Raw genomic sequence first — 27,714 nt, 5'->3', positions numbered from 1 at the left:
CTGACTTCAGAAGAGTAGGCAGTGTGACCACAGAAGCAGAGAATGAGTAATGCAGCTACAAGCCAAGGAATGCTGGCAGCCAAGGAATGCGCTTCCCCCTAAAATCCTCCAGAAGAGACCAGCCCTGCTGACACCTTGATTTTAGCCCTGTATAAGACATTTTAGACTTTGGCTTCCAGAACTGTAAGAAGATTCATTTCTGTTGTTGTTTGCTTTCATAAGATTTTATTTATTTATTTGACAGAGAGAGAGAGAGAGAGTCAGTCAGTGGGGAGCAGCAGAAGGAGAAGCAGGCTCCCCAACGGGGAGCCCAATGCGGGACTCAATCCCAGGACCCTGGGATCACAACGTGAGCTGAAGGCAGATGCTTAACCCACTAAGCCACCCAGGCGCCCCTCATTTCTGTTGTTTTAAGCCACAGAGTTTGTGGTAATTTGTTACAGCAGCAATAGGAATGAATACAGGTGTACAGATAAAATTTGGCTTAAAATTTGCAGAATTTTAAGCCTAAGAAATGTCTGTGCGCATTAGTATTGATTCTGTGACATACGTAAACTACAGAAAACTAAGGATGAACACAGCTAAAGTGGTTCAAATTGCTGTGATTCCACTTATCTGCCAAACATAACAGCCATCTTTCTGATTCATGGCTTGTACCTTTTATTGGATTGCTGGTGGCGTTTTGCAACAACTGTCACACAATTTTCATTAACAACATTCATTATTCTTACCCTAAATTCTTTTGAAATATGTAGCTGCTATGAGTGACATTCTTATATGTCAGCTGTTTGTGTGTGAGCAACAAAGCAAGGGGCATGGTAAGTTGTCAATTTTTTTTTAATACCCTCCATTACAACTATCAGAATTTTCTCACTAAATTGACCTTCCAGGAATCACTCTAAACTAAGATGGTGAGTGCTGAAAATCTCTGAAGACTGACGTGCAAGAAAAATTTAGATTCTACTCATATCACTACTCACACGCTGGCAGAGATATTCTAGAATGCTTTGTAATTAACTAGCTGGCCTCCCTGTCGGTTTCTACAGATTGGAGCTACCTAAGGATGATCGTGATTGTTCTATGGCTTCAACTAAGCCATCTTTTTAAAGTTAACCTCAAAGAATGAGAAATCCATCAACATTCTGCTTTTCAGATCTTGCCTAAAAAGAGAAAAGCTGACAGTTTGTCAAATCAATAAAATTATGTACATACCAGAATTAGAGAGCCATGGAGTTATACAAATAACTGAAAAGAGTTCTTAAAATTCTCTCTCTCTTTTTTTAAAGATTATTTATTTATTTATTTGACAGAGAAAGATGGAACACAAGCAGGGGGAGTGGGAGAAGGAGCGGCAGGCTCCCCGCTGAGCAGGGAGCCACTCAGGCGCCCTCTTAAAATCCTCTTAAAAGTATGCAAACACGAAGAAAGAAAGGGCAGCAATCACTATGTACAGATATTCTGGTTGCTGGCCTAACCGCATCCTTTTAATAGCTTTTAAAAATTACTACTGTTTAAACATTACTGTATGAATGAATAAATGCCTTTATATCTTCTCGGCAAGTCATACCAAAGCATATCATAGTTAAGAGCTTAGACTATTTTCTACTAACTTTCTATTTTTGCTTCTATTTCAAGATCTCCTACCCATATGCTGCCATTTAAATTTTTCTGTATGGATACTAATCCCCTGATACTTTCTGCTAAGGCAAGATACTCTTCCAATATTTCCCTAATACTAAGTATTCATTGAAAGGGTCATTTTTTTGGTTATAATCTATTCTGCTGTTGGACAAAGAACATAGCAAAATCACTCAGAAAGATTCCTGTCTATTTCCATGTGTGTATGACATCCTGAACAGCTTCTATTCACATTAACTGGATAGCTTTCCAAAGAAATAAAGCATTTCACCAAGTGTTATTTATTTAACATCCATTTATGTATATGGCCCTATGGGAGTCAGATAGATAGATAGATTGATTGATTGAGAAAACACAGAATTTTGTCCTCAGAAGCTTATACCCTCATAAGGGAAGGTACTACATTTACACAAAAAGCTATAATCAGTAAAATGTAAAGAACCATCACAAGAGACGTTATCAGTGAAGGGCTACAGGAATTCCGAGGAAAAGATCAATTAACATCAGGGAAATGTATGAAGTTAGCAATGAAAATGAGTCCTCTGACTGGCCTCAATGAAGGGGAAGGGAATGACAGAAGAAAGGGAAAAATCTTGCCTGACAGATGAGAATCAGTAACTGACGCAGGAGAATCAGTAACCGCGGAGTCCTGAGTCTGGCAGGAGTAACAAGCGCAAGAAAGGGAGGAGCAGGGACAGGAAAAGATAACGTTTCCACTGACTCCCAGAGGCTGTAAACACAAGGCTAAACCTTCAACTTTGTTAACTGAGCAACAAAGACTTAGGTGACACAAAATAAAGTCAACAGGAATAAACAAAGCTCTGGGCTTGTTTTGCCCTTTTTGTGGGGAACTGGTGAGGTACAAAGGGTAAAAATCCTGTATTTACCTCAGATATCAGAAATCAGCAAATTTTATCAGAACCAAAGGAAACACATTGGAATGAATGTAGAGTGAGCTTCGGGACATGCATCCAAACTAACAAGACAAGAGGGGAGCTGTTCCAAGTCATTCTAAGCATCCAAAATTCTAGGTGAGGAGTTAAGAGAGACTTCCCTCAATGCCCTGTTCTTTGGGAGCCGTGTAACACATGCCTCTATTTGTAACAAAAGCCTAGAGCGGCCATGAAATCCTCTTATCTCTAAAGACTGCTAAGTGTTTCCAACATAGCTCAGGAATTAAACTTTGTTTCCAAGAACCAGGCAGCACAGCAGGATGAAGGGGGTTTCTGAATTTAAATGTGCCTGTTCCTAACCTCTGTAGTGAGCCGACCACTAACACTGCGCTGGTCTTATGAGGCCCCCTAGTGTTCACAATGAAGACACATACTCCAACACCGGCATCAGAAAACCCTTCATTGTTACATCAACTATAATTTTAAGACAGAGAGAGATTGATTTAAAAAAAAAAAAAATCAGCACACATGATTTTCCCCCAAAGTTGATTTACCTTCTGGAATCTCACATACGGAGTCTATTATACCATTATAACAACTGTCGTATTTATTAGAATAACCTTCTTCAGTGGCATTCTCTTACCTTCTTACTCTAGGACTTCAACTGAGGAAACACCCTGATATTCAACCAGCTAGCTGAGAAATGGGTTACAAACGACTTTGTGGTATTTTGAGCAATCAAGTCTGCAAATAAGATACCTTTCCTGTTTCTGTATGCAAGAGAACCCATCCCAGAAACACTACCAGGCTTCTCATCCCATCTCCACCCCACCCTCAAAGTTTCTGGCAAGACCCATAGAATAATAATAGGTAGAAACACTTCACTCTCTTCTCCCCTTCTTTTCTCCTCCCCACTCCTCCTCACACACTTGTCTAATCCGTAAGACTAGGGAAAGGAACACTAACCATACCTAACTCATCTTGTCTTTTGGGATCCAGCCTATTGACGATAGTCTCCCTTCCCCAACAGTTAGCAGCCCATTTCTGTGGGGGAGATGAGGTCTACAAGTCATCCAGCTGCCTGCCTATGACTGGAGGAATGAATGAATGAAGAGTAGAAGATTATTAAGCCACATTCTTTAATACTGGCATATTTTAATCCCTGACGTCAGTATGAATTTCTGAACTGTATAAAAGAGAGAAAAAGTATGATCAATTATCACCCCAAAAATAAATTAAAGCAGATTATCCCTGTACTATCATAACTCCTTTTCTGTGCTTCGCTTGACTGGAAGAGGAAAGAGTCGAACATTGCCCTAAATATACTTGTCCATACAGCACTCCTTGTATATTTCACAACAACAATGAAAACTCAAGACCTAAATGAACAATATCTTACTACATTTAGGCCATTGCTTGTTTATTGTCTTCTGCCTTGTTTCAAGTGGACATATCGTATTTCTAAATGAGAAGCATTTTCCTTCAACATCAAGTTTTATTGACCAACTCGTTAAATAATTTAAGGTAACTTTATATACTAAATGGTGCTTCCCTTAACAAATGACTGCCTTTGTCAAGTTAAAGTCCTTTCTTTAGTTCAAAAACATGTATCTGAGACTTACTTCTTCAAACCAAATGTACTTTAGACTTACTTTAAAGAATACCACAAATCTGTATAGAATTATTTATTATTTATTATTATTTGAATGGACTCTGAATAACCCATTATATTTAATTCCAAATTAACTTACCAAGACAGGAGTACAAACCCTGACTTATCCAGGCTAATATGGCAAGAGTTATGAGGTCGCCAAAACTAGCGGCAATGGGGGTAGCAACGTTATCAGGATTTATGCCAGTCTTCTTTGAACCAACGATAACGCCAACCATTATTATTCCTAGAAGAAAGAAAACTCATTACTTTTTATGCTGTGATTTAGAGAAAATCAATCCCCTGCATTCCAAAATATAAAGGCTAGACCAACAGCCCATCAGTTCCAGTCAGACTGCTTAGATAAGTTGACTAAAGCAAACAAAACATTTTACTCTAATGCTTTGGCAAAATGCCTTTCAACAAATTCCAAGTAGGGATCATAGAAGATTTCAGAAGTTCAGTGTTGCATCTGGAGACCTGAAAAGCTACTGTAAAATAACATTAAAGCTAAAGTTTCAGATTTAATAACGTGTATGTCTCAGGTGTAATGTATTTGTGTGTACCAAACCCGAAGAGTTTATTTTAACCCTCACAGTATGAAAATGTCAAAGAAAGGTGAGGCATATTTATATGCACAGCAACTGGGAAGAAGACCAAAAAAACGGATTTGTCTACATGGTGGTAGCCAGAATGCTTGCTTTGTTTTATTTTTTAAAAGTGATGAAGCAGGGATGGGGATACCTGGGGGGCTCAGTCGGGTAAGCGGCTGCCTTCGGCTCAGGTCATGATCCCAGGGTTCTGGGATTGAGTCCCACATCGGGCTCCTTGCTCAGCAAGGAGCCAGCTTCTCCCTCTACCTCTGCCTGCCACTCTGTCTCGCTTTCTCTGACAAATAAATAAATAAAATCTTAAAAAAAAAAGTTTAAAAATAAAAGTGATGATGCATTCAGAGGAGTGAACTAATTAAAATTTGAACACTGGAGGCCAAAACACAAAAAGCAGTCTCTAAAGAAGTTTCTTTTTCTTCTTTTTTTTTTTTTTAAGATGTATTTATTTATTTTGAGAAAGAGTGAGCATAAGGGGCTCGATCTCACAACCCTGAGATCAGGACCTGAGCCTAAACCAAGAGTCGACACTGAACCAACTGTGTCACAGAGGTAACCCTATAGGGTATTATTTAAAACCAAAGTTTCTATCTATGAACTTCCAACTAGAGAGGATGAAAATATATATGACTGTATACTTGCACTCCTAAATATTTGTTTTCTTGAATCATAGAAATGGTGAGGGAGGGTGACAACAATTATAACCATACCCTGTTGCATACATTTTCTCAGGCCAAAATGTAGAAGATGCAGGTGCGGAGAATATTCAAGATTAGTGCACTTAGATGCTAACCATAAACCAATACGGAAACCTAAATATGGCTACAGGAAAAAAATCCTACAGAATCTCCCTGCATTCTTATACTGACAATGACTCAAAATGATTTTATTCTAGCATACTCATTTTATAGATAATAAAACTGAGGTCCTAGGAATAGGTTTTAAGTGAAAGTCACAGACCTTGCAAGTAACCCTAGTCCCGTGTCTTCTACCAACCCATAAAGGCAAAATTATTAAAAGTAGAATTTTCGTCTTGCTTCAAACAATGTCTCACTTCTTATATTCTGGAGACATTTTCAATCTACAGACTCACCTTTTGCATAATATTGGGGGAAAAAGCAATAGCAGAAAAAAATTTTAAATGCATTATGTAATAATCAAGATGCAATCCTACAGAATTCTTCTTTCAAAGTCAGCACATTTAAAGACTGATATGGAAAGTTCTTCTAGGACAGAATGCCATCCATATCTTTTCAGCTGAAAACAGATATTTTGCCAGCATGGACCAGCAGAAAGAGCTAGGAGTCAGGAAACAGCCTGTAATTCTCATTTTATGTAAACCAGCTGATGAAACTAGAGAAGTCACCTTACCTGGGTCAGTTTTCTCACCTACAAAAGGTGGTTAATAGTATGTGGTATACATATATAAAGGTCAAGGTCTCATAAAATTAGAATACACATTATTCAAAGTAAGGAACCTTACGTAAATATATTTTAAAGGTCTGGATTCTTATGATTTTGAAAATCCTAGGCAATAAAATAGTTTTTACTGAAAATTTTTAAACAAATTTCTCTAAAGAAAACAAGATTAGAAAGAAAACAGAACCAAATGAACTTAAAGAAAAAGAAGCTAATGCTTTAGGGTTTGTTTGTTTGTTTTGTTTTTTTACCAGAAATTAATTTCCTAGTAGCTTGGGGTGCCTGGGTGGCTCAGTCAGTTAAGCGACTGCCTTCAGCTCGAGTCATGATCCCAAGGTCCTGGGATCAAACCTCGCATCAGGCTTCCTGCTCAGCAGAGAGCCTGTTTCTCTCTCTCCCTCTGCCTGCTGCTCTGCCTACTTGGGCCCTCTCTCTACCACTCTCAAATAAATAAAGTCTTAAAAAAAAAATTCCCAGTAACTTAACTTCACCCTGCTTTGGCCAGTGTTAACTTCCCTGAATTCTGGTAATTCTATATAGAGACAAGAAACTACCCCTAATATAATTTAAGTACCAAAACAAAATGCTCGAAAATATTTTGGAAGTCAAGTCTTAATTTTAATAAGATACCCTAAATTCCCAGAACCTAACCAAAAAAGTTACCTTAACACTTGTACAATCACCTGACATGAGAATTTACTGTTTTTCACCTTGCTGGTGATATAAGGGTAAGAAGATGGTAATTTTATAATAAAAAGAACAAAGTCTTTATCATTATGATTTCATAATAAACTAGTTCTCCAGTGCTGAGTTCTTAATAAATAAATACAACGAATGATATCCCAAATGAAAAACACTAATGTAGTTAAGTTTTTAAATCTTTGGGCTCTTTAAAAGTCTATAGCCAGCAATATACTGGGTTGAGCATATGGTTATATTTGTATTGCCATAGAAATAGTGAAGAAATTTTTTTGAAATCTCAAACTTTAAAAAATTTTAACACAGGGACTGTTTTTGAAATTTGGAATTTCTAGAATCCTTGTTACTCAAATGACAAACCGTAAATCCTCTGCATGATTTCCAGAAAGGAGTTTCTCAATTAATTTAATTTACAGAAACTAGTGAATACCTAGATTTTTTTCCCAAGCTCATTGGGAACTCTACCAGAATACCTAAGGCCAGGAGACAACTTCAGATAGCATGTTCTAATACAAACAATCATTAGAACATATTATGAGCAACTATATGTCAGCAAATTTGACTATCTGGAAGACGGAGGCATTCCTAGAGACGTATAAACTACCAAAACTGAACCAGGAAGAAAGAGGAAACCCAAACAGACCCATAACCAGTAAAGAGATTGAAGCAGTCATCAAAAATCTACCAACAAACAAGAGCCCAGGGCCAGACGGCTTCCCAGGGGAATTCTACCAAACATTTAGAGAAGAATTAATACCGATTCTCCTGAAACTGTTCCAAAAAATAGAAATGGAAGGAAAACTTCCAAACTCATTTTATAAGGCCAGCATTACCTTGATCCCCAAACCAGACAAAGACCCCATCAAAAAAGAATTACAGACCAATATCCTTGATGAATACAGATGTGGAAATTCTCACCAAAATACTAGCCAATAGGAACCAACAGTACATTAAAAGGATTATTCACTGGGCGCCTGGGTGGCTCAGTGGGTTAAAGCCTCTGCCTTCGGCTCAGGTCATGATCCCAGGGTCCTGGGATCGAGCCCCACATCAGGCTCTCTGCTCAGCAGGGAGCCTGCTTCCCTTCCTCTCTCTCTGTCTGACTCTCTGCCTACTTGTGATCTCTGTCAAATAAATAAATAAAATCTTAAAAAAAAAAAAAAAGGATTATTCACCAGGACCAAGTGGGATTTATCCCAGGACTGCAAGGTTGGTTTAACATCCACAAATCAATCAATGTGATACAATACATTAATAAAAGAAAGAACAAGAACCATATGATACTCTCAATAGATGCTGAAAAAGCATCTGACAAAGTACAGCATCCTTTCTTGATCAAAACTCTTCAGAGTATAGGGATAGAGGGTACACACCTCAATATCATCAAAGCCATCTATGAAGAACCCACAGCGCATATCGTTCTCAACAGGGAAAAACTGAGAGCTTTTCTGCTAAGGTCAGGAAGAAAGCAGGGATGTCCATTACCACCACTGCTATTCCACATAGTGCTAGAAGTCCTAGCCTCAGCAATCAGACAACAAAAAGAAATTAAAGGCATCCAAATTGGCAAAAAAGAAGTCAAACTATTGCTCTTTGTAGACGATATGATACTTCATGTGGAAAACCCAAAAGGCTCCACTCCAAATCTGCTAGAACTTGTACAGGAATTCAGTAAAGTATCAGGATATAAAATCAATGCACAGAAATCAGTTGCATTTCTATACACAACAATAAGACAGAAGAAAGAGAAATTAAGGAGTCAATCCCATTTACAATTGCAGCCAAAACATAAGATACCTAGGAATAAACCTAACCAAAGAGGCAAAGAATCTGTACTCAGAAAAAGACAAAGTACTCATGAAAGAAATTGAGGAAGACACAAAGAAATGAAAAAATGTTCCATGCTCATGGATTGGAAGAACAAATACTGTGAAAATGTCTATGCCACCTAAAGCAATCTACACGTTTAATGCAGTCCCTATCAAAATACCATCCATTTTTTTCAAAGAAATGGAACAAATAATCCTAAGATTTATATGGAACCAGAAAAGACCTTGAATAGCCAGAGGAATGTTGAAAAAGAAAGCCAAAGTTGGTGGCATCACAATTCCAGACTTCAAGCTCTATGACAAAGCTGTCATCATCAAGACAGTATGGTCCTGGCACAAAACAGACACATAGATCAATGGAACTGAATAGAGAGCCCAGAAATAGACCCTCAACTCTATGTTTAACTAAACTTCTACAAAACAGGAAAGAATGTCCAATGGAAAAAAGACAGTCTCTTCAACAAATGGTGTTGGGAAAATTGGACAGCCACATGCACAAAAACGAAACTGGACGATTTCCTTACACTACACACAAAAATAGACTCAAAATGGATGAAAGACCTCAATGTGAGAAAAGAATCCATCAAAATTCTTGAGGAGAACACAGGCAGCAACCTGTTCAACCTCAGCTGCAGTAACTTCTAGGAACATCGCCAAAGGCAAGGGAAGCAAGGGCAGAAATGAACTATTGGGACTTCATCAAGATCAAAAGCTTTCGCACAGCAAAGGAAACAGTGGACAAAACCAAAAGACAACTGACAGAATGGGAGAAGATATTTGTCAAGGACACATCAGATAAAGGGCTAGTATCCAAAATCTATAAAGAACTTATCAAACTCAACACCCAAAGACAAATAATCCAAATAAGAAATGGGCAGAGGACATGAACAGACATTTCTGCAAAGAAGATATCCAGATGGCCAATAGACACATTACTCGGCATCAGGGAAATACAAGTCGAAACCACAGTGAGATACCACCTCACACCAGTCAGAATGGCTAAAATTAACAAGTCAAGAAATGACAGATGCTGGTGAGGATGTGGAGAAAGGGGAACCCTCCTACACTATTGGTGGGAATGCAAGCTGGTGCAGCCACTCTGGAAAACAGCATGGAGGTTCCTCAACAAGTTGAAAATAGAGCTACCCTATGACCCAGCAATCACACTACTGGGTATTTACCCTAAAGATACAAATGTAGTGATCCGAAGGGGCATGTGCACCTGAATGTTTATAGTGGCAATGTCCACAATAGCCAAACTATGGAAAGAGCCTAGATGTCCATCAACAGATGAATGGATAAAGAAGATGTGGTGTGTATATATATACACAATGGGATACTATGCAGCCATCAAAAGAAATGAAATCTTGCTAATTGCAATGATTGAATTGAACTAGAGGGTATTATGCTGAGCGAAATAAGTCAATTAGAGAAAGACAATTATCATATGAGGAACTTGAGAGGCAACATGGGGGTTCAGGGGGTAGGGAAGGAAAAAATGAAACAAGATGGGATTGGGAGGGAGATAAACTATAAGAGACTCTTAACTCACAAAACAAACTGAGGGTTGCTGGGGGGAGGGTGGTAGGTTATGGACACTGGGGAGGGTATGTGCTATGGTGAGTGTTATGAAGTGTGTAAGCCTGACGAGTCACAGACCTGTACCCCTGGGGCTAATAATACATCATATGTTAATAAAGAAAAAAGAAATAAAGCCTGTTCTATACTTACCAAGGCTTATATATAATATATTTAAGTGTATCTGAAATAAGACATTTTAAAAGCTTATAGATAAATTTTCTCTTCTGCCTGTACTCTTGGTGGGAACGCAGACTGATATGGCACTCTGGAAAACAGTATGGAGGTTCCTAAAAAAGTTAAAAATAGAACTGCCCTACAGTCTAGCAATTGCACTACTAGGTTATTTACCCTAAGAATACAAAAAAACTAATTCAAAGTGATACATGTACCCCAATGTTTATAGCATTATCTACAATAGCCAAACTATGGAAATAGCCCAAGGGGTCCTCAAGTGATGAACAGATAAAGATGATGTGACAGATCCATCCATATACAATGGAGTATTACTAAGCCATAAAAAGAATGAAATCTTGCCATTTGCAATGATGTAGATGGAGTGTACCATGCTAAGTGAAATAAGTCAGAGAAAGAAAATACCATATGATTTCACTCATATAGGGAACTTAAGAGACAAACAAATGAGCATATGGAAAAAAGAAAGAGAGGCAAACCAAGAAACAGACTCTTAATGGTAGAGAACTAGTAGTTACCAGAATGGAGGTGCCTGGGGGGAACTGGGGGAAACAGATAAAGGGGATTAAGAGTACACTCATCTTGATGAGCACTGAGTCATACATGGAAGTGTTGCATCACTGTGTTATACACCTGAAATTAATATTACATTGAGGTCAACTAACAGGAATTTAAATAAAAATGTAAAAATTTTTCCTGTTGATCTTACAATGAACAAGCATCATTTTATTTTTTTATTTTTTATTTTTTTTTTAAAGATTTTATTTATTTATTTGACAGACAGAGATCACAAGTAGAGAGGCAGGCAGAGAGAGAGAGAGGGAAGCAGGCTCCCTGCTGAGCAGAGAGCCCAATGCGGGACTTGATCCCAGGACCCTGAGATCATGACCTGAGTCGAAGGCAGCGGCTTAACCCACTGAGCCACCCAGGCGCCCCAACAAGCATCATTTTAATAAAAATAGTCAACAAGGAAAACATATTATTTGAAAGTGCAAGACCGTGGGGCAGACATTCATAAATTTACTTGCCTTGTAGAAGAGACGCAATGAAAGCAGTGGCTACACTGCTGGAACACAGAAGTATGGAATGGTCGAGGTAGTACTTCCCCTCCGGAATCCAGCCCAGGATCACCGCCGCCACAGCTGCTAGAAAACCAACCACTGTCGCTTGAACCTAAAAATTGTTTCAGGAAGTCCAACTGAATTATTCATTTCAAAAACCAGTTTTTACTTGATTGTGTAAATATGCATAACAAAAGTCCGAAGAAAGCAGTGCACACAGTCCCTGAGCTGCATCATTATCTTTTGAAGAAGCTACTCTATTTTAGTGCTAATATTCCCAAAGGCAGTGAGTTCTCAAACCGTCATAACCGGGTACCATTGGGGTCCTGAATAGGGTCCAGGAATCTGTTTTTTATCAAGCATCCCAAGTGACTTTGATGGTGTAACCCACAGATCATCTAAGAAGACTGAAAGGTACCCAGTCCTTACAACTGAACTTTGACTTTCCAGAAGCAGTGCTAGTAAGAAATTGGATTTTGTGATCCAACAATAAGAGTTTGCCTCCTGGCTATATTGCCCAATCTTGTGGCAAGTTATTTAAAATTTGTTCATTCAACAAGTATTTATTGAGAATCTAGGGGCGCCTGGGTGGCTCCATCAGTTGAAAGCCTGCCTTTGGCTCAAGTCATGATCCCAGAGTCCTGGGATCGAGTCCCACATCGGGTCCTTGCTCGGTGGGGAGCCTGCTTCTCCCTCTGCCTGCTGCTCCCAGCTTGTGCGCTCTATCAAATAAGTAAAAATAAAATCTTTAGAAGCTATACAAGGTGGTTGGTCTTGGGCCACACAGTGATCAAAATAGATTTATCCCCTGTTCTCCCCACACTCTTGGTGGGTGGGCGGGTGGGAGAGATATTAAAAAGTAACCTCACGAATAACACAATCATGACCTATAAAGTAACAACAGTAATACTGAATTTGAAAATTGAGATTTAAATGAGTTACATAATATAAAAGTGCTTCCCACAGTGCTGGCACAAAGGAACCCGGCGACTAAAGAAAAGTAACACTGGGAACTCATAGAATCCTATTAAGTAAAATGTGAGAACTAAAGAAGCCCTAAGGGAACCTAATTCCAAATTCTTCACTGTATTGGTGTCCTGGACTCCTCTGACAGCCTGGCAAAAATTTTGTAAAGATTCTTTTCTCTATGAAAACACAGATGCACTCAAGACTGAGAAGAATTTCTAGGTGCTCACGGACTCTCTGAAGCCAGTCCATGTGGTGGAAGAATCCAGAGCCATCTCTGGCTCCCATCCTGACCATCTGCAGGGAAGGAGGATTACAAGGGAAGGGTGCAGATGAAGAGTGGAAGGAAAAATTAAAAGCTGGGATGGAAGGTCTTAGAATGATGTGATGAATAATTTACATTGCCACTTGTATTACCTGGTAAGAGCTTAGAATATTTAAAGAATAAAATGGAATATATTTTCCAAATTTTAATTTATATATTAATTTATAGTAGCCTACTTGTTAAATATTTTATTACCCCTGAGTAGGTTCCTACAATTTCAAGCTGGAAAGGAACATTGACATCTCTAATGCAATACTGTGATTTAAAAGAAGAGGATGAAGAAGCCCTGAAAAGTTAAGTAAATTAACAAAGTTTATACAGCTGGTTAATGTTGGAGCTAAGATTAAATCCCGGACTTTCTTATTTCTAACCCTGTGATCTTAGAAGCAGCTACACAAATATTTTTTTAAAGCCCATATTCAAAAAATTCTTTTATTTCTATGTCTTTGAAATGCAATACATGAAATTACTGTTTTGCAGCCATGTTTCTCAATATGATGTCCTAATCAAGCTAAGATTAAAATTAGTGAGTGTCCCTTAAGCCCACTTGCTAGAGAGTTACTAGGAGGCTGTGGTCATGTGTCTTGGGCATAATAGGAAGTAGCTGGGGAGGAAGAGACATTTACCTGAGATCAGAAGGAGATATAGATAATCTATATAATCCAAGATTTAGTGTATATGTAACTGACAATCTAATGTGCTCATTTATATGAACATTAGTAACATTAACAAATTAAGAAAAACTCTTAAATAAACATATGACTATAATATATAAAAGTTCAGTTTGAAGAAGATTTACTTTAAAAAAAAATCAAAGTAGAAAAAACAGAACCTAAGCAATTGAAGTGCAAAATATTTGTACAGATATTAACTCAAATACTGGCTCTGTAACACATGATAAAAAATTTATATATTTTATATACTTTTCAATATTTGGAAGAACATGACCAATTTCTAGAGAAAGAAAATTTTTTAGAGGTCATGAGTATCCGTTTATTCTATCATTTCTTCAGGGTACTAAATTATTGTCTTGGATCCCCTGAAATAATTAACTGGTAAAGTTAAGAGGGCTAAAATTTATTCCACTCTTGCAAGTAAAACCCTAGATGTATAAACCCAAGACCTGTAAACAAACACATGCATCACTTACCTGCTTTAAAGCCAAGTTGCCAATTATGAGGTTCCACTTTTCAATGGGCGAATCCATCTTCCCAATATTTACCTGTTAAGATAGATACTTTCATCATGTATCACTGACTAATTTATATGCTTTCTCTGTTTCAATAAGCATATGAAGTCTTAAAGCCAAAGATAATTCTTTAGCACATCTGATGAACGCACATTGTACTTTAAATATAATTCTGGATTCACCACCAGTCCTGTATCTCACATTTAGCTTGTCCAAGATGTTTAGAAAAATATATTTTTTAATTTAATTACTAGCTCACAAGAACTAGTGGACCAATCAGTCCACTGTTTACAATTAACATCATCAAATGTTAACCTAACATGCCAAATTTTGTGTACTGAGACCCAATATAAATAATTACACAATTTTGAGCTGCTGGCATTTTATGCCATATCATGAAACTAATGTAATTTGAAGAATTACTAACCAGAAAACCCAGGATTAAACAAATCATTTATATGTACATAATTTATATTTGAGTCAAGACTAAAATTGTTAGCAATAAAAATTTCATTCAGTTCACATAAATTTTGATTGTGTACCTCAATATTAAAATTTATGCATCTTTCTGCTAAATGGAAGAATACTCCCTAAAAAATTATTCAATTGCTCTATAAGCAAAATCGTCACTTTTCAACCATTTAGGATTCAAAACATGTATACCCAAATCTGTCGAGTTTTTCTAATGCAATCATTTAGAAAGCAGTGAACGATCTTTATTAATAAAAAACATACTGAGCTGCATTTCAATTATTCATCATCTGCTTGGTCATGGAAGACAGGTGAACGGGTGAAGTGGGAGATATGTAAGGGTTGTTATTTGTGGATAGTTTATGGACAGACTAGAGTTTAGCTCACTGGCTTCAAGCCAGCAGATTAAGTGCTACGTCAACATTCCCGTCAACATTCCCATTATCGATCTGGAAAACAGAATTCTCAAACCTCCCTCTGGGCTCCCTCTGGGCTCTAGACTCAAAGAACCCAGCAATGCAAATATTAAGATTTTTCAGTTTTTCAGTATAATTATTCATGCTGTCTTTATTTACAGATTTCTTCCCTAAGCTGGGAAATCTACATTATTCATGAAATTTATGATTGTAGCTCCAACAACCTCCGGCTTTGCCTCAGTGAGTAATAAGGTACAAGCAACGTTTAAAGGTTTCATGTTCAAGAAATAGGCATGGGAGAAATTAGTGTTATCTTTAATAACTTTTAGGAAGAGGTCTATAGGAAGCAATCTAAAATGATTCCATGAAACAATATAAGATGTCAAGACCCCAGCACTGCTTGATGATCCGGAACGGCGATCAGTAGAGGTGAATCACACATATAGGAAGGTCTAGGAGAAGGTCAAGAAAGGTGAGTCACAGAATGAATAAATGCTATGCTACAGTGCCAGAGTCACTTGGTACCATTGCCACTAGTCCCTTCTAAAGCCTGGAACCACCTTCCTCAAAATCCTCCTCCTTAAGCTGCAGGTTACCGTCTGCCAGTGACAGGAACTTGCCTAAGATTTGGAAGGCAGAAGCAAAGGAGAGGCCATTATTTCTGTAAGGTCTTGGTAGTCAGACACAGTAGGCATCCAGAGGTTTACACTGCAATGCACCCATGTCTTTCTTCCCCTGCTCCAGTGCCCCAGGCTAGTTCTCTGACCGCCCCCCCATCACAGATCTTTTCTTCTCCCACATTTGTGTAAGCCCAAATTGTTCTATCAAATTCCTTATTGCCACAGTATTTACCATGGCGGTTCTACTGACCAAACCCATACTGATAGAGCACCACGTCACACTATTCAATTAATCTGTTTTATAACTGATGAAGATCACAATTTCTAAGTCCCTTCCAGATCTCTAAGTCTCTGAATCTAGAGTCCTTTTAGTTTATCATGAATAATAAATAGTAAGTTAGTGTAGGATGTGAAATAAAACATATTTCACATTTATGAAATATAATTTATAGTGTGAAATCACACTATATTATGTGTAATATATGTATTATGTGAAATAAACACAAAGTGGAATATATTCACAAATAATAATCACTTTTTTTAATAAAGCAAAGATTTTTAGAAGCAAGGATTTTATTTTTTAAAAGATTTTATTTATTTATTTGACAGACAGAGATCACAAGTAGGCAGAGGCAGGTAGAGAGAGAGGAGGAAGCAGGCTCCCTGCTGATCAGAGAGCCCAATGCGGGGTTCAAACCCAGGACCCTGAAATCATGACCAGAGCCGAAGGCAGAGGCTTTAACCCACTGAGACACCCAGGCGCCCCTAGAAGCAAGGATTTAAAAAAAAAAAAAGAGAGAAAGGAGAAGTGACAATCCAAATTTAACTACTTAGGGAAAATAATTACGGTACGGGTGTGCGTTGGAGGTAGAAATAGGAGTTGGCAGGATACAGAAAATTGACCTTTGTTGCCTCCATATTATAAAAACTGAACAAAAAATTGGACGGCCCTACCGTACTGTTCAGTGGCCTAGGATTAATATGAACAATCAAACTTTTTCAGAGTAGAGAGGAACAAGAATGAGTGTTCTGTCTAAAGGCCTTTGCTAAACCTACTTTTATTAGATTAACTGACCTGATGGTATTCTGCTACAAAAACTAAGAACTTGGAAGGTGACAAAGTATAGTGGGATGTGATCTGATAAAGACTTCTACATAACCCAGATTAATTAATTTTAAGGAACTAGAAAAAATAGACCAATAATTTTGCAAAGACACTAGCTAGTTTTAGCTACTTATTTTTAAGGATTTTATTTATTTACATATTTGTCAGAAAGAGCACAAGCAGGGGGAGCAGCAGGCAGAGGAAGAAACAGGCTCCCCAATGAGCAAGGAGCCCAATGTGGGACTCAATCTCATGACCCCGGGATCATAACCTAAGCCAAACACAGCCAGTGAACCAACTGAGCCACCCAGTTGTCCTAATGCTAGCTCGTTTTAAAATGAGTAGAGCTGGGGCGCCTGGGTGGCTCAGTGGGTTAAAGCCTCTGCCTTCGGCTCAGGTCGTGATCCCAGAGTCCTGGGATCCAGCCCCGCATCGGGCTCTCTGCTCCGCAGGGAGCCTGTTTCCTCCCCTCTCTTTCTCTGCCTGCCTCTCTGCCTACTTGTGATCTCTCTCTCTGTCAAATAAATAAAATCTTTAAAAAAATAAATAAATAAAATAAAATGAGTAGAGCTGAGGTGGTGAGAGCCTGAAGATATGTTAAATTCTGGCCAATGTTGTGGTTTTAATGCTTTCTATCTAAATGCCTTAGGTTAAGTCTGAGGTGTCTCTATGTTTTATAATCTCTACACCCCTCTTCTTCATAGATGTATATGTTACTTATCTGACCCTGAAGCACATGAGTTACGGATAGGCTTTAAGATTATTGGGACAAAGGGTGCCTGGGTGGCTCAGTGGGTTAAAGCCTCTGCCTTCGGCTCAGGTCATGATCCCAGAGTCCTGGGATCGAGCCTTGCATTGGGCTCTCTGCTCAGCAGGGAGCCTGCTTCTTCCTCTCTCTCTACCTGCCTCTCTGCCTACTTGTGATCTCTGTCTGTCAAATAAATAAATAAAATCTTAAAAAAAAAGATTTATTAGGACTAAAGATAAAAGTGGGTTGGAATGATCTTGAAATTATAGATTTACAAATACTATAATTGATCTGGAAACACATTTAATATGTAAATACTTGAAACAAGGGTACTGAAAATTTCCACTGAAGTATTAGTCTTTTTTTTTTTTTAAGATTTTTATTTATTTATCTGACAGAGAGAGATCACAAGTAGGCAGGGAGGCAGGCAGAGAGAGGGGAAGGGAAGCAGGCTCCCTGCTGAGCAGAGAGCCCGATGCGGGACTCAATCCCAGGACCCTGAGATCATGACCTGAGCTGAAGGCAACGGCTTAACCCACTGAGCCACCCAGGCGCCCCCTGAAGTATTAGTCTTAAAATATGTATACATATATATGGGTGCCTGCGTGGCTCAGTTGCTTCAGCATCTGCCTTTGGTTTGGGTCATGATCCCAGGGTCCTGACTTCTGCTGCTTTGGGCTCCCTGCTCAGCAGGGAGTCTGCTTCTCCCTCTCCATTTGCCCTTCCCCCTCTGATTGAGCTCTCCTTCTAATTAATGAAGTTTAAAAAAAAATATATATATATATATAAAATATGTGCTCCCCAAAAAGGGCATATAAAAAAATAAACCTGAATGTTAACCATTGTTAACATTATTTCTGAATGACGGGCTTGTGGATAATTTTTATTTTCTTCTTTGTTCATTAGTGAATTGTTCAAATTTTTAGCGCTGAACATGTGGAACTGCTATAATCAGAAACTGTATTTAAAAACACATAATTGGTAAATTTAAAAATTTGGCAACTAGAAAAGGAAATAGTCTTAGCTTTTTGCCTATGATTTCTTTCTTAAGATTCCCTGTCTGGGCACTCATTAACATATCTGTTTAATTCTTTGAACATTTTTTCCTTTAGTTCTTTGAACATATTTACACTAGATGCTTTGAAAGATTCTGCTAAATCCAACATCTGGGCCTACTTTTTTTTTTTTTAAGATTTTATTTGTTTATTTGACAGAGATTGAGAGAGAGAGATCACAAGAAGGCAGAGAGGCAGGCAGAGAGAAAGGGGGAAGCAGGCTCCCCACTGAGCAGAGAGCCCGATGCGGGGCTCGATCCAGGACCCTGAGATCATGACCTGAGCTGAAGATGGAGGCTTAACCCACTGAGCCACCCAGGCGCCCCATCTAGCCCTACTTTGAGTCACTTTCCATTGACTGAGTATGAATCTCACTATTCTTAAATATGAATCACAATTTTTTGTTTCTTGCTACATCTAATAATTTCCAGTTAAAAACTAGGCAGCGTAATAATGCATAACAATGATTCTGATGATGTTATGTTCTTCTAAGCATTACTGGATTTTCCTTTCAATAGGCCATTAATTCCCCTAGACTCAAACTACAGACTCTTGTCTTCTCACAGTATAAAGCAGTTCATATCTTTGCTTTTAGTAAAGCTGGTTTTTTCAGCTAGGAACTATTGCTTTGTAGCCTAGGCGTTTGGGGATCGATCACCCCCACACCTCTCTAAGTTTGATGGACAGCCAAAAATCTGAGCAGAACTTATACCCAGATTTTGGGGCTCATGATTTCTACTCTTCTCTTACTGTTGGGATTTCTCCATAAATTTCTACCTGCTGTCAACTCCAAGCTCTGTTATCTAATAACTCAAGACAATAAAACTTTCACTTTTTGCCACTATACCTATGAACAAGTCACAAAAGGCATCTGGTCAAAAAAAAAAAAAAAAAAAAGGCAAAAAACTCACAAATCTTAGCCAGTGTATTTGTCTATCAAGTATAGGCCCCTCTCATGTTTCCGTCTAGTTTTTTGGTTTTGTTTTTTTGGCTTTTGGTTTTATTTTTTGTCAGACTCCCTGACCTCTGTCACCTCAGACTGGTAAGACTGTGGGTTTTCTGCCACATGAGGTCCAGGGACTGGGGAAACTCCCTCGGGGAACAAAGCTACAAACTTTGCAATCCTTACTCATTGTAGACATGGTCTTTTAAGGGTGAACTCAGTTTCTACCTGTTTTGGATCACTTTCTATTGCCTTCGGTTTGTATAGGTTCTCTAATTGTTCATCTTTGGAAGGGTTCACTCATTACTTCATTCTGCCATTAACTGGAATTAGAAATCTTATTATACATATTTTTACATGCTTGAAATATTTTATAAAACGTAACATGGCAAAATGCATACAAACATACATGCATACACATACTCTAAAGCCTTTCTGAATGTGCAGGGGTGATGTCTGTGCTCATAATCTTGATTGTGGGTTTCACACGTGTATCCCATGTATGAAAACTCAACAAATTGTGGACTTTGAATTCAGTAGTCAATTTGTGTCAATTATACCACAGTAAAGCTTCAAAGAAAGGGGCGAGTTAAAAATCTAGATGCCTGGGGGCGCCTGGGTGGTTCAGTTGGTTAAGCCTCTGCCTTCGGCTCAGGTCATGATCTCAGTGTCCTGGGATGGAGCCCCACATCAGGCTCTCTGCTCTGCGGGGAGCCCTGCTTCCCCCTCTCGCTCTGCCTGCCTCTCTGCCTACTTGTGATCTTTCTCTGTCAAATAAATAAGTAAAATCTTAAAAAAAATTAAAAAAAAAATCTAGATGCCCGAAACAGTTTTAGATTAAACATAAGTAGTTCCACTCCACAAAGCGATGGCTGTGGCTTGGTATTTGTAACATAAGAAACATACTCTAAAATTAAGAACTAAGAGGAATGTGTGGTTTCATTTGTATCTAACAACCAGACAAGAACTGGTAAAATTTAGAATTGTGCCAAATTTAGGAAACAATACTGAGAGTGTAACTATCTCAAAATTATGCCATAGTAACTAATATTATTACTTGGGGTTTAATTTTTCTTTATTTTAGAAGTTCTACAATGTGAACTAGAAGTATAACTTAAAATTATTAGGGAAAGGTTTTGCCCAGTTTTTCACATTCCTCTACTGGAACTTAGTTAAGCTCAATGAAGGCAGGAACATTTTCTGTTTTATTTATTGCTGATTCCCTAGCACATAAGAGCACTTGGCATATTGTAAGGGTTTGGAAATATTTTTTGAATTAGTGAATTAAAAAAGTAGGATGTTACAAAATAATTTCAGAGAATCAAGAGTTCTCTGAGCAGACATTTGAGGCAACAAAAATCAGTTTTGGCTAAAGTGGAAAAGTGTTAATCAAACTGTGTTAGGTAATTTGCTCTGGAAAATAGATTTATAGGCTTTAAAAATATGTTGTCTTTAGGACAGTGGATGCCATTTTTGACTCTTTTATATTTAGCATCCAGAAGCAGAAAATTTTAGACCTCAGATAACAGAACCTAACCCCAACAATTTATAGAATCACTGTAGTTGGATTCTTTTCTAATTATATACTATTGTTATATATCCACAACAATTATCTACCATAATATATATCTACTATTGAAAAGGTTAAAATCCAGGAAAAAATTTTGAAGTTAATCATTATAATCTGGAGATAAATTTTGACTCAAATAAGAGGGCAAGATAAAGCTGATTTGAATTCATCATTATTAAATCTCCCTTGTTAAAATAGAAAACCTTCTTATTGAAATATCTTTTTTATCTGGGAACATTTAACCTTTACCTTTATAGAATAATGTTATTTTGTTGTTTTTTTTTTAAAGATTTTGCTTATTAATTTGACAGACAGAGATCACAAGTAGGCAGAGAGGCAGGCAGAGAGAGAGAGGGAAGCAGGCTCCTTGCTGAGCAGAGAACCTGATGTGGGGCTCGATCCCAGGACCCTGGGATCATGACCTGAGCTGAAGGCAGAGGCTTTACCCCACTGAGCCACCCAGGCGCCCCTAGAATAATAAGTTTTAAAGACGACTGTCCTTCAATGATTGAGTGAGTAGCCTATATCTGATATTTCATGTCTTAATTTCTCTATATACTTAACCAAAGCATTCCTTATAATCCTATAAACTCATTTACCCTGATTCTCCTGCAGACAATCATACAAATGAGAAAAGACTCTTTAATGGAGCAAAAAGATTAAAGTAATCATAGCCTGGTCTTCTATAGCTATAATAATTTTTACTCCTACTTTTACAAGTGAAAATATATACTACATAGGAAAGTCATAAAATTCAAAAGAATTATTTTTTGACTACAGATGAAAAGGCTGACTTTCGAATAGTACTTGTTTTAAGTTAGAAAAAAAATTATACTCATTGGCCCTTTTCCCTGGAACCAGGGAGTACAGGTAGGAATCTGCCACAGCAGTCCCAAATGAAGACAACAGACAACTAAATTAAGGTAGTGGTAGGTGGGACATAAGAGGAAGGGGAGAGGGATTTCATAGGTTAAACTGACAATCTAGACATTAACTAGATAGAAGGGAGGGGATGATTGGTAAGAAATACACAAAGCACAGGTAGAGTATGAGAAAGTAAAAAATTTAGTTTTGAATGTAGTGAGTAGTGCAGACAATTGGAAATTCAGCTCTGGAGGTCAGGAAGGGGTTCTGGAGATAGATATCCAAGAGTTAGCAATTAGCAACGTGCAAGCAGTAGTAGGCTACATGAAATTATTGACAGAGAACATGAAAACAAGGTACTAATGGTTCAGGCAAACCTCAGATCAAGATAAGCAAAGAAAAAGAAACCAAAAGAATAGACTAAGAAAAGTCATGAAAGAGTGGAAGGAAGACAGCATGGGGTCTCAACGTCAAGGGTAACAAAAAATCTCAAGCAGAGACAGTGAAGAGTACAAGGAAGGGGAGGCTCTGGGGACTTTGCAATGAAGAAGTCGTTAACCTAGGGGCTGCCTGCCTGGCTCAGTTGGTAGTTAAGCATCTGTTTTGATTTCAGCTCAGGTCATGATCTCAGGATCTCAGGACTGTGGGATTGAGCCCAAAGTCGGGCTCTGCACTCAGCAGGGAGTTTGCTTGAGAGTCTCTCTTTTTCCTTCTCCCTCTGCCCCTCTCTGTCCCCTCTCTTCCTCTCTCTGGTTTCTCTCCCCTCCTCTTAAAAAAAAAAGAGTAAGTCTTTAACCTAGAGTTGGTTTAATAGTTGATACAATATCAGAATTAGAAAACAACTGGCAATGATTCCCTAGCACTCTGTAGGAATGGTAGTACTTCACCTAGCAAACATGAGATCAAATTGTCTAAGCATGAAAATATCATACACTAGGTGAATATAGTATGTTATCATAGCTTAATACCACGAGTTACTAGTTTTCCATCTATTAATTTGTTTACTTTTATCCCTCTCGAATCCTGAGAAATTTTCAAGTGACTACTCCTAGTATTTAATTTCAGCTAATCCATCAGGCAATCATGTCATCTCTCTCTGAAGATTAGTTCTGGACTCCCAATTATGTCTCACTATATCCACTGCTACCACTTGACCCAAGCTAGCATCACCTCTAGCCTGTATTACTGCAACAGACTTCTCTCTCTGTTTTAGTCTTTGGCCCTCTGTACCTCTGTCTTAACACAACAGTCAAAATAATCTGTTAAAAGGTATCTATCAGATCACAGCACTCCTCTGTTCAAAATCTTCCAATGGCTTTCCATTTCCCACAACAGGCAAAGTCCTTACAAAGGCTCACAATGTGATCTCACGCCCTGTTATTTTCCCTTTCTCTCACTGGGTCCCCGCCCCACTGGCCTCCAGGTTGTTCATTTAACACAGTGGGTCTCAGGCTCTGACGTACTAAGAACAGCTGGTTAAATTACAGATTGCTGAGCCACACCCCCAGAGTTTCAGATTCAGTAGCTTTGGGGTGGGGCTGAGAATTTGCATTGCTAGCAAGTTGCTAACAGTGCTTATCACAGACTGCTTGTTGAGAATCATTGATCTAACAAATCAATAGCATTCCTGCCTCTGGCCTTTGACATTGACTGAGCTGTGCCCATCTTAAATAGCCTCAAAAAACAAAAAGGAAACAAATTAGTAGATAGAAAAGTAATAACTCATGGCATCAAGCCATGAAAACACAGTATATTCATCTAGTTTATGGTGTCTTCATTGCTTAGAGATCTAGGTAATTTCTTCAGTGTGTGACTCACATATCTTATCATCAAGGAGGAAATTCTCGATCTATCGAAGACATCAATTCCACCTCCACCTCCCAAAGAAAGGCCCAGCGGGCTCACTCTGCAGTCAAGACCTTGGTTATCATATCCTCCCATGGCCTTTGCTTCTAATCAGCTTTGGACTTGCCCTCTCTTAAATATGAACAAATAAATGTAACCAGACATTTGATGGAAATATCTACCATAAAATATAAATGCCACAACACATAAAGTTCAAATTAAACATGAAGATTAAATTCACCTTTATTCAATGTTAATGATAATATAAGGAAATTAATTTGTAGCATATCCCTTATTACCTGGCTTCCCTACAGCGGAGCCTATTTCAAAATGGAGTGGCCTGTTCCATTTCTTATTTGAATCTAAACAAATACTGGAGAATGCTCAAGAATGTTCCTTTTCGAAATATTTTCTCTGAGATAAGCTAGCCAAAATTTCGGTTTTCCGGGCAGAGTTATCCAGTTGCTTAAAAGCTTGTATGCTTAACTATATTTATCAGAACAAAGTTCATTTTCCAACAAAATGAAACTAAAGCTACCTTGTAACTCTCATTCCAGTAACTTCCTTTTCCTTTAAATGTTGCCTGTTTTGTTTTTCAAGACCTCTTCCTTATTCCCCTCTCTGGCCATAAACCTCTTGGATTGAGTTTTACCTTCCTGACCCACCAGTTCTGAAAGCATAATGCAAATGCAGATCACTGGGGAAAAAAGATGGTAGATGGAACACATGTGTATGATTTCACTAACCCTGAAAACATCAGTAAAGCCACATGAAAAGGTTTTTTGTTTGTTTGTTTGTTTTTTAAGATAAAAGCTAGCGGTATAATGGACATTCTGGTGGAACACCAAGTGTGAAAATCAATATTCAGCTGACACCAAATGTCACCATTATATAATGAATATATGATGAATATCTTCTGAGATATTAGAATGTGAAATTTAATCAAATTTTTAAAAAACTGTATTACCATCTTAGTATTACATTTTTTAGAGATCATTTCTTAGCACTGAGAGCTACTAGGTTGATCCTATGGTCACTATACTTTCTATATGTAACACAATACAGATGCCCACTTTAAAACAAAGTCATTGGAGAATCAAGATTGGTTTGGGCTAGTTTTACCAATTTAGATACTTCTAAGAACGATGGTGTTACCAAATTACTGGACTTTCTTTCCTCTCACATAATAATTGATGAAAATTTGAAATCTCTTTAATTCTTAGGTTTGGAGATTTGGTTGATGGTGACAATGCAATTTCATTGAAGTAGTTCCGTAAACTGAAGTTTTGTACATTGCTTGATGATGCTTTCTAAATATTTTCAGATAAGTCTAAGATTGCTGTTCTAACATATTTTTTAAAAATACTCTTATATGGACTTAATGGCTTCATAGGATTGCTTGAGAAAACCTGGTCTTTAAACCTTGGATCTAAAAATTTAACAATGGAGCAATGTAAGTGGATTCCATGGCGCCAAAAAGTAATGAATTTCCATCTGTATCTATCACCAACACAGCTATTCAGTTTCTTGGTTACCTTTTGATATGCAACTGCCCCCCACCCCAGTTCATAGATGGACTCATTCACTGTAGCACCTTTAAGCAAACAAAAGAACTTAACTTCATATACTAAACGTACTGTAATTAGTAATAACCTCTGATAGCTTAATTTTTGACTTAAATTAAATTGGGTAGATGGTTCCCTGAAGCGAACCCCACTAGCGGCATTTTTTATTATCTTTTTATTAACATATAATGTGTTATTTGACCCAGGGTACAGGTCTGTGAATCATCAGGCTTACACATTTCACAGCACTCACCATAGCACATACTCTCCCCAATATCCATAACCCAACCACCCTCTTCCTATCCCCCTCCCCCCAGCAACCCTCAGTTTGTTTTGTGAGATTAAGAGTCTCTTATGGTTTGTCTCCCTCCAGATCCCATCTTGTTTCATTTTTTCCTTCCCTACCCCCAAACCTCCCACTCTGCCTCTCAAATTACTCATATCAGGGAGATCATATGATAATTGACTTTCTCTGACTGACTTATTTTGCTCTGCATAATACCCTCTAGTTCCATCCACGGTGTCGCAAAAGGCAGTATTTCATTTCTTTTGATGGCTGCATAGTATTCCATTGTATATATATATATATATACCACATCTTCTTCTTTTTTTTTTTTTTTAAAGATTTTATTTATTTATTTGACAGAGAGAGATCACAAGCAGGCAGAGAGGCAGGCAGAGAGAGAGGAGGAAGCAGGTTCCCCGCTGAGCAGAGAGCCTGATGCGGGGCTCGATCCCAGGACCCTGAGATCATGACCTGGGCTGAAGGCAGAAGCTTAACCCACTGAGCCACCCAGGCGCCCCAATATGCCACATCATCTTTATCCATTCACCTGTTGATGGACATCTAGGTTCCTTCCACAGTCTGGCTATTGTGAACATTGTAGCAGCATGATTTTAATCAACATAATTTGGTTTCACAATGGGGAACCCCCAACAAATGCTACAGTGAGAGAACAATGTCCTTTGAGCTTCTAAAAATAACTCAGAGCCCTGTAGGGGCTTTGGTTTTAAAAATCTTCCTAGATGACAATTTAGCATATGTAGCAAAAGCTTTAAAAGAATGCATTTTGGGGGGGCGCCTGGGTGGCTCAGTCAGTTAAACGGCTGCCTTCGGCTCCGGTCACGATCCCAGTGTCCTGGGATCAAGCCCCACATCGGCTTCCTGCTCAGTAAGGAGTCTGCTTCTCCCTCTCCCACTCCCCCTGCTCATGCTTGCTCTCTCTCATGCTGTATCAAATAAATAAAATCTTAAAAAAAAAAAAAGAATGCATTCTTTTCCTGAACAGTTACAATCCTAGAATATGCCCAAAAGAAATAAAAGAATATGGAACTCTATGATAAAAGTATTCGTTATAATACTGTTTATATAGCAAAACATTAGAAAGAGCCTATATATCTAATAATAGGTTATGGACTGAATTATAGGAGAGCTATGTAAGGGAAAAGTACATAACCAATAAAAATAATGGCACAGGTCTATATTGATATAGAAAGATGATCATGGTATATCTTCAAACTGATTATCACAGATTTTAAGAGAGTATATGCTATCTACATTATGCCTATCTGTAAGTATAGATAGCCAAGTACAGATGGCTACCTATATAGATATAGATAGAAGGATCTATACCAAAATATTAATATATGATTTTATCTAGGTGAAGAATTTGAAGTGATTTTAAATTTTCTTCTTTGTAATTTTTTCTTTTTTCTTCAGTTTTTGCTATAAGCATGTATTACTTTTATAACCACAAAAGGTTTAAATACCAGTCAACCAAACACTGAACCATAAAGAATCTCAATATCTAAACTGTCCCATGTCTTACGCACTGATAACTGCTAGAATGCCCTGGAGTAAAATGAGGCAAGTATACTACTTCTCGGGATAAAGGAGGGCCTATAATTCACAAATTAGCCAACCTAGAGAACTTCTGGGATATTATCAACCATTACTACTTAGCATATCCCTGAGGTCCAGAAATTTATCAGATAGAGGGGAAAAAAAACTTTCCCGATACAAGTTCTCCTTCTCAGAAACAGTATAGGTAATACACATACTTAGAAGTGGGAAAAAAAAACTTACTGCAGTAGATAATCTGGATGCCAATGTCATTTCCAAGTTCCCTTTGAGACCAAGAAGTGCAGGAACTAAAATGAAAACTTCTGTTACCTTTTTGAATACCTCCCAGTGCTGTAAGGAAAAAAAACAAAACAAAACAAAACAGAATTTTCTGATACTCTTGAAAAAATACTTTAGAAAAACGACATTTCAAAAAATCTTAGCCTTTTTTCCTGCAATGTTGTATTTACATTTTGAATGACAACACAGGTCATTTAATCAGTGAACATTTAGCTTAACCCTATTCTCCACAGCTCTGAAGCCTTGAGTTGCTTTAGAAGATCAAGTTAAATGGGAAGTGATAGCTGATATAGTCACTACATCCCAAATACATCTAGC

At 38.0% G+C, this 27,714-nt stretch overlaps 1 protein-coding gene across 1 annotated transcript in view; it reads right to left on the bottom strand.

Moving 5' to 3' along the window:
• LOC111142177 (solute carrier family 41 member 2) overlaps window positions 1-27,714 on the bottom strand; it is a 115,909-nt gene that overhangs the window by 44,324 nt on the left and 43,871 nt on the right. Inside the window, exons 3-6 of the mRNA XM_022495184.1 lie at window positions 27,340-27,447; window positions 14,013-14,084; window positions 11,539-11,683; window positions 4,283-4,429 (exon numbers count right to left, since the gene is read on the bottom strand). Of these exons, the coding sequence (XP_022350892.1) occupies window positions 4,283-4,429; window positions 11,539-11,683; window positions 14,013-14,084; window positions 27,340-27,447 (472 nt within the window). The remainder of the gene's footprint in view (window positions 1-4,282; window positions 4,430-11,538; window positions 11,684-14,012; window positions 14,085-27,339; window positions 27,448-27,714) is intronic.

Source organism: Enhydra lutris, unplaced genomic scaffold (assembly GCF_002288905.1).
Source record: "Enhydra lutris kenyoni isolate GAN:26980312 unplaced genomic scaffold, ASM228890v2 scaffoldscaffold7, whole genome shotgun sequence".
Lineage (NCBI taxonomy): Eukaryota > Metazoa > Chordata > Mammalia > Carnivora > Mustelidae > Enhydra > Enhydra lutris.
This window is presented reverse-complemented; position numbering and strand designations above follow the sequence as displayed.